Consider the following 12,211-nt stretch of genomic DNA (forward strand, 5'->3'; position numbering starts at 1 on the left):
TACCTGGACGCTTTGTTTCAGGAGGCAGTCACACCCGGTAGAATAAGTACTGTTAATTCGGTCAGTGGTCAGGGACACAGTGGTGTGACTGCAAGGGAGGCAGGTAGGGGGATCCTGAGTTTAGGAGTTGAGGAGCCTCAGCCCTTGACCTTGTCCAACAGGTATGAGGTACTTGCTCCCTGTGTGGATGAGGAAGAGGGCTGTAGGGAGGATGCGTTGACTGACCACTGCACCATGGTACAGGAAGCCATTCAAGAGGGGGGAGCAAAAAGACAAGTGGTAGTTGTTGGGGATTCTATACTTAGGGGGATTGATGGCATCCTTTGTAAGCCAGATCGTGAGTCCCGCATGGTATGTTGCCTGCCCGGTGCCAGGATGAGGGACATCTCTGATCAGCTTGAAAGGATTTTGGAGAGGGAGGGGGAGGATCCAGTTGTTGTGGTCCACGTTGGGACTAACAACATAGGTAAGACTATGAAAGAGGACCTGTTTGGAGATTATCAAACACTAGGGACTAAATTAAAGAACAGGTCCTCCAGGGTTATAATCTCTGGATTACTACCCGAGCCACGTGCCAATTGGCATAGGGTTGAGAAAATTAGGGAAGTTAACACATGGCTAAAGGAGTGGTGCGAGAAAGAGGGATTCCATTTCATGGGGCATTGGCATCAGTACTGGGGCAGGAGGGACCTGTACCGTTGGGATGGTCTTCACCTGAACCATTCTGGGACCAGTGTTCTAGTGAATACGATAAATAGATTGGTCACAAGGACTTTAAACTAGCAAGTTGGGGGGAAGGGAAGGGTAAAGCTATGGACAGTATAATGGTTAATGGAGAGCAAGGCAGCAGGTTACGTGACCGGTTATTATGTAGAGATATGAGTTCAAAGACGAGGAAAATTAGGAGAAAGGGTAAGAGGAAAAATAATTTGTGAAAAGTTACTGATCAAGGTGTTAGGATTCATAACAAAGACATAAAAAACAGCATAAGTGTACTTTACCTGAATGCTCGTAGTATACGGAATAAGGTGAATGAGTTGATGGCGTAAATCATCGTGAATGACTATGATTTAGTGGCCATTACTGAAACATGGTTAAAAAATGGTCACGACTGGGAGTTAAATATCCAAGGGTATCAGACTATACGAAAGGATAGAATGGACGGTAAGGGCAGTAGTGTAGCTTTGTTGTTTAAGGATGGCATCCGGGCAATAGTAAGGGATGATATTGGTGCTATGGAGGACAAGGTTGAATCAATTTGGGTGGAAATCAGGAATAGTAAGGCGAAAAGGTCACTGATAGGAGTAGTCTATAGGCCACCAAATAGTAACAGGATGGTAGGGCAGGTAATAAGCAAAGAAATGACGGATGCATGTAGAAATGGTACAGCGGTTATCATGGGAGATTTTAATCTGCATGTCGATTGGTTTAACCAGGTTGGTAAAGGCAGCCTTGAGGAGGAGTTTATAGAATGTGTCCGGGATAATTTCCTGGAACAGTATGTAATGGAACCTACAAGGGAACAAGCAGTCCTAGATCTGGTCCTGTGTAATGAGGCAGGATTGATTAATGATCTCATAGTTCGGGATCCTCTTGGAAGGAGCGACCACAATATGGTGGAATTTAAAATACAGTTGGAGGATGACAAGGTAAAATCAAACACTCGTGTTTTGTGCTTAAACAAAGGCGATTACAATGCGATGAGAGAAGAACTAGCTAAGGTAGACTGGGAGCAAAGACTTCATGGTGAAGCAGTTGAGGAACAGTGAAGAACCTTCCAAGCGATCTTTCACAGTGTTCAGGAAAGGTTCATACCGCCAAAACAGAAAGACAGTAGAAAGGGGAAAAATCGACCATGAATATCTAAGGAGGTGAGGGAGAGTATCAAATTGAAGGAAAAAACATACAAAGTGGCAAAAATTAGTGGGAGACTAGAGGACTGGGAAGTCTTTAGGAGACAACAGAAAGCTACTAAAAAAGCTATAAAGAAGAGTAAGGTAGACTATGAAAGTAAACTTGCTCAGAACATAAAAGCAGATAGTAAAAGCTTCTACAAATATATAAGACAAAAAAAGAGTGGCTAAGGTAAATATTGGTCCTTTGGAAGATGAGAAGGGAGATTTAATAATAGGAGACGGGGAAATGGCTGAGGAGCTGAACAGGTTTTTTGGGTCAGTCTTCACAGTGGAAGACACAAATAACATGCCAGTAACCGATGGAAATAAAGATATATGATAGGTGAGGACCTTGAAATGATTGTAATCACTAAGGAGGCAGTATTGGGCAAGCTAATGGGGCTAAAGGTAGACAAGTCTCCTGGCCCTGATGGGATGCATCCCAGAGTGTTAAAAGAGATGGCTAGGGAAATTGTAAACGCACTCGTGATAATTTATCAAAATTCACTAGACTCTGGGGTGGTCCCAGAGGATTGGAAAGTAGCAAACGTGACACCACTGTTTTAAAAAAAGGTCGGCAGAAAGCGGGTAATTATAGGCCAGTAAGCTTAACTTCGGTTGTAGGGAAAATGCTGGAATCTATCATTAAGGAGGAAATAGCGGGGCACCTGGAGGGAAATTGTCCCATTGGGCAGACACAGCATGGGTTCATAAAGGGTAGGTCGTGTCTGACTAATTTGGTAGAATTTTTTGAGGACGTTACCAGTGCAGTAGATAACGGGGAGCCAATGGATGTGGTATATCTAGATTTCCAGAAAGCTTTTGACAAGGTGCCACACAAAAGGTTGCTGCATAAACTAAAGATGCATGGCATTGAGGGTAAAGTGGTAGCATGGGTAGAGGATTGGTTAACTAACAGAAAACAGAGAGTGGGGATAAATGGGTGTTTCTCTGGTTGGCAACCTGTAACTAGTGGGGTCCCTCAAGGATCAGTGTTGGGCCCGCAGTTGTTCACAATTTACATAGATGATTTGGAGTTGTGGACCAAGTGCAATGTGGCAAAGTTTGCAGACGACACTAAGATGAGTGGTAAAGCAAAAAGTGCAGAGGATACCGGAGGTCTGCAGAAGGATTTGGATAGGTTAGGTGAATGGGCTAGGGTCTGGCAGATGGAATTCAATGTTGCCAAGTGGGAGGCTATCCATTTTGGGAGGAATAACAGCAGAATGGATTATTATTTAAAAGGTAAGATGTTAAAACATGCTGCTGTGCAGAGGGACCTGGGTGTGCTGGTGCACGAGTTGCAAAAAGTTGGTGTGCAGGTGCAACAGGTTGATTAAGAAGGCTAATCGAGTTTTGTCTTTCATTGCTAGAGGGATGGAGTTCAAGACTAGGGAGGTTATTCTGCAATTGTATAAGGTGTTGGTGAGGCCACATCTGGAGTATTGTGTTCAGTTTTGGTCTCCTTACCTGAGAAAGGACATATTGGCACTGGAGGGAGTGCAGAGGAGATTCACTAGGTTGATCCCAGAGTTGAGGGGATTAGATTATGACGAGAGGTTGAGTAGACTGGGACTGTACTCATTGGAGTTTAGAAGGATGTGGGGGGATCTTATTGAAACATATAAAATTATGAAGGGAATAGATAGGATAGATGCGGGCAGGTTGTTTCCACTGGTCGGGGAAAGCAGAACTAGGGGGCATAGCCTCAAAATAAGGGGAAGTAGATTTAGGACTGAGTTTAGGAGGAACTTCTTCACCCAAAGGGTTATGAATCTCTGGAATTCCTTGCCCAGTGAAGCAGTTGAGGCTCCTTCTTTAAACGTTTTTAAGAAAAAGATGGATACCTTTCTAAAGAATAAAGGGATTCGGGGATATGGTGTACGGGCCGGAGAGTGGAGCTGAGTCCACAAAGATCAGCCATGATCTCATTCAATAGCGGAGCAGGCTCAAGGGGCCAGATGGCCTACTCCTGTTCCTGGTTCTTATGTTCTTGTGTGTCTTTCAGTCTGAAAACTTCAAAAATACTATTTTCAAGCCCTGTTAGATAAGTCTGGCTCTGAATGCTCCCAGACGCCTGTGGGGTTCTGCGGTAACGATTGCTCACAGCAGATGCCTCCAGCATATCATATGATCTGGCCGTGTGTCAAATTAGTGTTTCGATCTACACCCATGATATTTTCAGGGTCTGGAAGCACTGCGGAATAACTAGATCCATTACAAGAGTGAATCCTGTCCCTAAAAGGGCTCCAGACCTTCACATTCACATAAGAGGCATTACTGCCAGTTGGTAGCTACACAGATACTTTGCAGGAACAGTAGCCTGGTGGTTATGTTACTGGACTAGTAATCAAAATAATGACCCAGAGATGTGGGTTCAAGATCTAACATCGAAACTATGGAATTTAAATTCAGTTAATTCAATGAACCCAAATAAAAAGCTGGTCTCCGTAGTGGTGACCATCAGATAACTGGTTTGTTGCAAAAATCCATCTGTTTGCTCCTGTCCTTTTAGGAAAGGGAACCTGTCCCGCTCTGGCCTGGCCAACATGTGACTCTCAGCAATGTGGCTCACTTTTAACTGTCCTCCATAATGACGTATTATCATAGAATTAACAGTGCAGAAGGAAGCCATTCGGCCCATCGAGTCTGCACCGGCTCTTGGAAAGAGCACGACCCAAGGTCAACACCTCCACCCTATCCCCATAACCCAGCAACCCCACCCAACACTCAGGGCAATTTTGGACACTAAGGGCAATTTATCATGGCCAATCCACCTAACCTGCACATCTTTGGACTGTGGGAGGAAACCGGAGCAGCCGGAGGAAACCCACGCACACACTGGGAGGACGTGCAGACTCCGCACAGACAGTGACCCAAGCCGGAATCGAAACTGGGACCCTGGAGCTGTGAAGCAATTGTGCTATCCACAATGCTACTGTGCTGCCCACGGTATTGAGCCAGCTAGGTCTATCAAACTGCTATGAAAATGTCAAATGAAAATAAAATCAGATGGCCCAGCTGGCATTAACCTAGATGCATAACACAAAGGCACACCCCGCCCAAACGATGCTGCCATGTCATCCTCGATCAGCATCCAGAAACTCATGCCAAAATTGGGACAGAAATAGCCTGACGTAATAGTACTCATTGAATCATAGCTTTCAGACAATTTTTCAAAAACCATTTACGGGACATGTGCATCGCTTGTTTGGCCAGTGTTTATTGCCCTTGAAAAGGTGGTGGTGAGCTGCTGTACTCCATTTAGCATAGGTACATCCACAGTGCTGATTGGGGGAGGGGCCTCCAGGATTTTGACCCAGCAACAGTGAAAGAATGCAATAGATTTCCAACTCAGGTTGGGAATAGATTTCCCAATAGATTTCCAACTTTGAGGGGAATCTCTAGGTGGTGGTGTTCCCATGTATCCGCTGAAGCTGTCCTAGATTGTAGCGGATCTGGAAGGTGCTGCCTGAGGAGCCTTGGTGCGTTCCTGCAGTCTATCTGATAGATGACACACACTGCTGCTACAGTGTGTCTGTGGTGGAGGGAGTGAGTGGGGTGCAGATCTAAGTGGGCTGTTTTTCTGGGCAGTTCTTGAGTGTTGTTGGAGCTGCACTCATCCATGCAAATGGAAAGTATTCCATCACATTCCTGACTTGTGCCTTGTAGATGGTGGACAGGCTTTGGGGAGTCAGGAGATGAGTTACTCGCCACAGGATTCCTAGACTCTGACCTGCTCTTGTAGCCACAGTATTTATATAGCTACTGACCAGAAACTGAACTGGGCCAGCCACATAAATACCGTGGATACTCGGTGGCTGGGAATTCTGTGGCAAGTAACCTACCTCCCAACTCTCCAAAGCCTATCCACCACCTACAAGGCAGCTCAACACTATCCAAGACAAAACTGCAAGCTTGATTGGCACATTATCCATCATCATAAACATTCACTCCCTCCACCATCAACACCGTGGCGGCAGTGCATGCTATCTACAAGATGCACTGCAGAAACTCGCTCAGTTTCCATTGGCTACCAAATTTGTGACCTCTACCACCTACCAATTAGAAGGGCAAGAGCAGTAGCCCATTGTATCACCACAACCTGCTAGTCCCCCTCATGGTATCTCACCACCCTGACTTGGAACTATACTGCCATTCCTTTTTACTGGGTCAAAATCCTTGAACTCTCTTTTAAACAGCACTGAGAGTGTAGGTATACAACATGGACTGCAGAGACTCAAGAAGATGGCTCAGTGCCACCACCTTAAGGGCAATTAGGGATTTGCAACAAATGGTTGCCTTGAGACTGATGCCCACATTCCATCAATGTATGGAAATCAAACAAAAATTTTGTTGCCACTGGAACAGGAGGTTCATTGCCACCTGAAAGCAAGTTGTACCCCTCCCCTTTTGTGACTTCAAGTTCGTCAACATTGGTTGGCACAAGGAAGAGACACTGCCAATCCATGTCATCCAGAATAACCTAGGATACGGTCGATAGGATTATTTGCTCTATTCCTCCTTTATTCCTCCCACTACCTGGGAAAGGTATGGGACCTTGGGTACCAGTCTTTGCGGGGTGGAGGGGCGGATGAGAATACCTCATCTTCTTCAACTGTGTCCCGGGTAAAGGGGCTCCCAGGACTCTTTGACAGAGAGAATACTTGAAGCCTCCTTTGTGGAAGATGAAATTCCTAACATGCAGGGTCATGTGGATTCATCATTGTTGGCGGGACTTTGGACCCTCTTCTTTGGTGTCCATGCGTTTGGAGACAAATGGAGTCTCCATTCTTTTTGTCTTTTGAATTCTGTTTTATCCCTGAAGGCCACATAGTCACTTATTTTCCCCCGTGATCTTGATCAGCAGGAATTCGTGATGGTTTGCACAAAAAACAATCTTTAAGCCTCCTTAGAGCTGAGTTATAGCAGAGAGCAGAGTGGCGCAGCGGAAGCATGCTGGGCCCATAACCCAGAGGTCGATTAAAACCATTCTCTGCTATTCACATTTGTTGTTACAACAAAAAGGGATATTCAGCGTTCCTCATAAATATATCTGATATTTCTTTGTGGGTGGCACGGCAACATAGTGGTTAGCACTGAGGACCCAAGTTCGATCCCGAGCCCGGGTTACTGCCCGTGTGGAGTTTGCACATTCGCCCTGTGTCTGTGGGTCTCACTCGCATAACCCAAAAATGTGCAGAGTAGCTGGATTGGCCACACTAAATTGTCCCTTAATTGGAAAAAAAATGAAATGGGTACTCTAAATTTATTTTTTAAAGCGCTGAGTATTGGCTCATTTTGCATCACTTCACTTGATGAATTTTGATGCGTTTCACTCTTCCTTTGCAGGTGTTTGGTTTCCTCAACATGATCCTTTGGTGCGGCAATGCGTGGTTCGTGTACAAGGAAACCAGCTGGCATGCTCCACCAGAACCTCCTAAACAGGACCCAGGGAATGTGGCAGACCCACAACCACCTCAAAATCCATAGTGGGTGCAGCTGAAAAATTGTTGAGGCATGTGTTTGCAAACTCACTAAGGCATACAGTAGGTTTCATAATTACTCATAACACTGCATTAGCTTGTTGGGAAAATGTGTCCGTTGTATTTACTATTTGTGCTTTTGTGCCATATGCCTTTTTGGTAGGTGGAGATGGAGGAAATAAGATGAATGCGTGTAGTCCCTTTTAAGTTGGGGTTTACAGTGAAATAATGTGCAGACACTGTCAGCAATAGTGTTCGTAATCTGTTGTACCACATATATGTAACACAGTGAAGCCCTTTCAAGATCTGTCTAACATGCCAGCCATTTCTGTCTCAGGTGGTGTTTATTACAGAGTATTTATAGTGTATGCCTAAAACCCATAATGATCAGTAACTGACTACCTGTTAAATTTACTCTTCCTATCGCTCTCATCTTGGTGGGAAGCATAAAATGCATGATTTGCATATATTAACAAGCTATTCTGGACTATAAAAAATAGGTGATTGCTCTTGAATTTCTTTTGAATGAATAGGGTGTACGTTTTTGATTTTTAAAGTTGTCTTTTGTAAGATTAGCCTTGTACATGATCTATGGTGTACTGGATACAAATAGCTGGGTACATGAAGGATGTCAATCTTTAAAGGGCTGTGCTGTACTACACCATTCAAGCCATTGCAATGAGTAGAATTTTTGTTGGATTGCCGAAAACACGTATCAATTTTTTCTTTGCTTTGTCTGTTTTCTTGTACAGAAATTATGGAAAGAATGTTAGCAAGAAATTGTTTCTTTTGGCCAAATCGGCACTTTTTCACGGGGGTGTGAAATCATTAGTTTCTTTGGTACAATACTTGATAAATAGCACTTTCTCAAGTTTTGTGTAGTTCCAATCTAGGCTTCTCTGATTGTTTTTTCAGTTCAGAGAAGTTTAAAAAAAAAAAAAAAAAAAAAAAAAATCCTAAATTGTCATTGTGACCCACTTTCATTAGAAATTACGTATTTTGTAAAATGAAGGTTGTTTGATATAAGCTTGAAAATATTTGTTTCCAAATCTTTGCTTGCTTTGTCTCGCTGTCTTAAAATGTATTGGTTTTTGACTGGTGCTGTTATTTAATGGTTAAGGCCTGTCGCATTATGTGGTAAATTACCAAATGTATTTGAGCTTTTTTTTTTTTACACATGTATATGTACACATACATAAACTGCCTCTCCTTTTTTTGATTTTGGAATTATGCTTTTGTTGCAGTTAATCCTCCAATTGGCTAGATGCTTATGGAGGGGGCAGGGGGAAAAGGAGGAGGGCAAAAAAAATTATTTGCCTCATATCCGTTGTCAAAAGATCATTGTAATAATTCCAGATTTTCACTGAACCTAAGTGCCTTTTCCTTCAGACACTGGCTTGTATTTTGAAAATGGAATTCTCAGAACAGTCCATGTATTTCGTTGGGTGCGTGCTGCTGAAAGACCTCAAAGCTGCGTCAAGTATTTTGCCAAACTTGGTAAATGTTTTGGCCTTGTGAGATGGTCTGTTCTGTTTTTAAAGGCCTCTGTTAAAATAAATAAAACATTTTCTGTTGATGATTGCCCTTTTTAAAAAAAATATGAAAATAAATGATGCTGAAGTAAAATGGTGGGTCGCACACAGGCAAACTTGTACCATGAACATTTTTATAACTTAAGGCCACCTGAGTTTTACTATCCTTAATTATTTTTTGAAGAAACGTCTGTACTTCATTTGTGAGAGAATTCTGTTTCTTCCATTTCTAGTTTTAAATTGTGTCAAACGTAGTTTGCCATTGGAAATGATATCTGAATTATACATTTTTTTGCTCAAAATCATCTTCCTGTATCGGCAATTTCTGGAACTGCAAGAGTTTTTTAAAGTTTGAGAACTTCATGAATGCGACCACCTTTAAATGAAATGCAATGAATGGCTTAGAGTTCGTGAAGTGAAAATGTTTGGTTTCCAATTTGAACTGGGGTGACTCGGGTTAATAGAAGGTGGCAGCTCTTGGGCCACATTTTAGCTGTGCAGTTTAATCTGTGGAGGGAGGTCCTGCACTGTTATCTCTCTGCTCCTTCTGGCTACACCAGAAAGGAAGTATATCTGTCCCCTGTAAGTGGAACAATCGATGAGTCATCAACAGGTCAGAGAGCTTTACTCTCCCATCTGAAAGATCCAGCTAGCTTCCAGCTGTTGGAATTTCAATCCTGTCCCAATTTCCTAACTGAATTCCCAAATATTAACCTTCTCCTGACAGCACAAGTGCTTTCTTTCTCTCAAACTATTCATGACCATTCAGAATTAGTGGGTAGGAAAAGGCCAGCTTTTCCCCCACCTCACCGCATTGTAATTGCTTCCCTCTGTGCTTGGGAAAGTCAAAAGACTTTTTGGGCTCAGGATCTCTGATACATGGATAAACAACAGCAAGAAAACAAAGGGATGAGATGGGGTAGCTGCTTGGCTGACAGATGAGCATCATTCAATTGGCTAATGAGTCTTTTTGCCTTCCATTTGGTGTAGGAAGGCAGTGTATCACAAGCATGGATGTGTTGTTCGACTAATAGCTTGGAGCCTTGAGGCAAGTCATGTGATGGAACCTCCAGGAATGCATTTAATCACAGTTGGCAGCCCTCTGTGAAACTGCTATATTGTAAATAAGGTAGCGAAGTGATGGCACGAAAGTGAAGCAGCTAAAGGAATGTATAAAAGCTACCATTTTAAGTTTCCCAACACTTGAGACTTGGCTCTTCGGCTCAGGGCAGAAGCCATAAGCCGACCATGTCATAGAAACATAGAGTTTACAGTGCAGAAAGAGGCCATTAGACTCATCGAGTCTGCCCCGGCCCTTGGAAAGAGCACCACACCGAAGCCCACATCTCCAGCCTATCCACGCAACCCAGTAACCCCACCCAACCTTTTTGGACACTTAAGCCGCAATTTAGTATGGCCAATCCACCTAACCTGCACATCTTTGGACTGTGGGAGGAAACCGGAGCACCCGGAGGAACCCCACGCAGACACGGGAAGAATGCGCCAGCTCCACACAGCCAGTGACCCAAGCCGGGAATCGAACCTGGGACCCTGGAGGCTGTGAAGCAACTCTGCTAACCGCTGTGCTACTGTGCTATCTCCAATGAACTGAAGCTAGCTTTTTCTACATGTGTATCATGTATCATGCATTGTGATCAGATGTTTACTTTTATTGTCCAGTATCTTCTACAGTAGTATGACCTGGAGCCAAAATAATAAATCTGCTTGTTATATGATCAACGCAACAATCTCGTAGCTAAGTATGCATCCCAATATTTGAGTGACGGGCTAATTAATACTGTGCAAGTAAGTAAACAAATTAACTTCTAAAATAAATCTCACCTTCAACTTCTGCAGCACTCTTCACAGTAAAATATATTATTGTGTGCCTGAATGTCCTTTTTAGCAGCTGGAGTTACTCTTCTGACCATAAAGTTCTCTGAAACTGGGTCAGGAGCGATGATTCCCTGGTTAGAGTTTACTTCTTCACAAGACTTCCTGACTCGCTCTGGTCTTTGTTTTCTTGCTGTAAGGGAAACCAACCACTTCACTTCTTAAATCTTCCCCAGTCCTCCTTGTCTGATTTAGCAGTAGATGTGTCAGTTAGCCACTCGTTGTGGACCTGTCTTACTTTGAATTGACCGCACGCTGCTGACCAAACTTAGAGATTGGATCATTGAAGATGATGCCTGAGAAATTCTGGACCTCAAAGTTTGAATACATAACAAAATGATTATGGTATCCTATTATTTTCTTTAGAGTATGAAAACTCATAAAAGCATTTAGGAGATTTTGACATAGAACTTAAAGGTTGTGTCGGTCTGCACCTTATTTGTGCTATCATTGGCCATCAATAATTTGCATGTATGCCAGCCGCTTGACTAAAATAAGGGAAATGTTAGTTAATTCCGAGCGCATGTGCAAAATTTCCAAATATTTGGCCCACACATTAGAACCATATCGTTATTTAGTATTGAAGTTTATATTACCCCAGTGTAGAAGATATAAAATTGAAGGATTTCTCGTCTACAAATGGAAGAAATGTCTAGTTTTAGAAGTGTTCTGCGGTTCTTCGACAAGATGAAAATTCTCTCAACAATAATACCCAGTGGTACAGATACAGAAGCAGAACCTCCTTCAGGAGATGTTACTCATCCTGTGTGGACATCATTAACTTCAAGATATTTAAAACTCATTCATAGGATGTGGCCATCGCTGGCTAGGCAAAGATTTATTGCCGCACCCTAGTTGCCCTGAGAAAGGTGCTGCTGAGCTGCCTTCTTGAACTGCTGCAGTCCATGTGGGATAAGTGCATCCACAGCACGGTTAGGGTGGGAGTTGCAGGGTTTTAACAAACGGTCCAGGTCCATAGAATTGCCCATCTGCCTCTGCCTTAGCCCAGCTTCTACCACAACCATCATCCATGCCCTTGTCACCTCCAGAATGGCTTTGTCACTTCCAGGCTCACTATTTCAATGCTCTATTTGCCCTGCCCTGTTCTTGTGCTCTGTGACCTACATTCGCTCTTGGTTGGCTTTGTTCCTGCTTATGTTCAAATCCATTTGTGGCAAAAGCCCAGCTTTTTCTGTGACCCTTTAAGAGCTTGCCTTCCTTAAACTCTGGCATTTATGCACCTCAAAATCTCTTTTGTCTCAACGTGATGACTGTGTCTTCAGTTGTTAGGGCCATAAACTCTGGAACAATCCTTCCCCTCTCCTAACGCCCCCCCCCCCCCCCCCAACCACCTCTCTATCTCTCATCCTCCTCCTTCAAAAGTCTCCCACCTCTGACTAAACTT

General features: G+C 43.4%; 1 protein-coding gene across 2 annotated transcripts in view; it reads left to right on the forward strand.

Moving 5' to 3' along the window:
* The window catches only part of sypl1 (synaptophysin-like 1), a 48,115-nt gene extending 37,454 nt beyond the window's left edge, over positions 1–10,661 (forward strand). For both annotated transcript variants that reach the window (XM_072484424.1, XM_072484423.1), the window contains one exon: positions 7,248–10,661. In XM_072484424.1, the coding sequence (XP_072340525.1) occupies positions 7,248–7,388 (141 nt within the window). In that variant the 3' untranslated portion in view covers positions 7,389–10,661. The remainder of the gene's footprint in view (positions 1–7,247) is intronic.
* Positions 10,662–12,211: the final 1,550 nt, after the last annotated feature.

Source organism: Scyliorhinus torazame, chromosome 19 (assembly GCF_047496885.1).
Source record: "Scyliorhinus torazame isolate Kashiwa2021f chromosome 19, sScyTor2.1, whole genome shotgun sequence".
NCBI classification, from domain to species: Eukaryota; Metazoa; Chordata; class Chondrichthyes; order Carcharhiniformes; family Scyliorhinidae; genus Scyliorhinus; species Scyliorhinus torazame.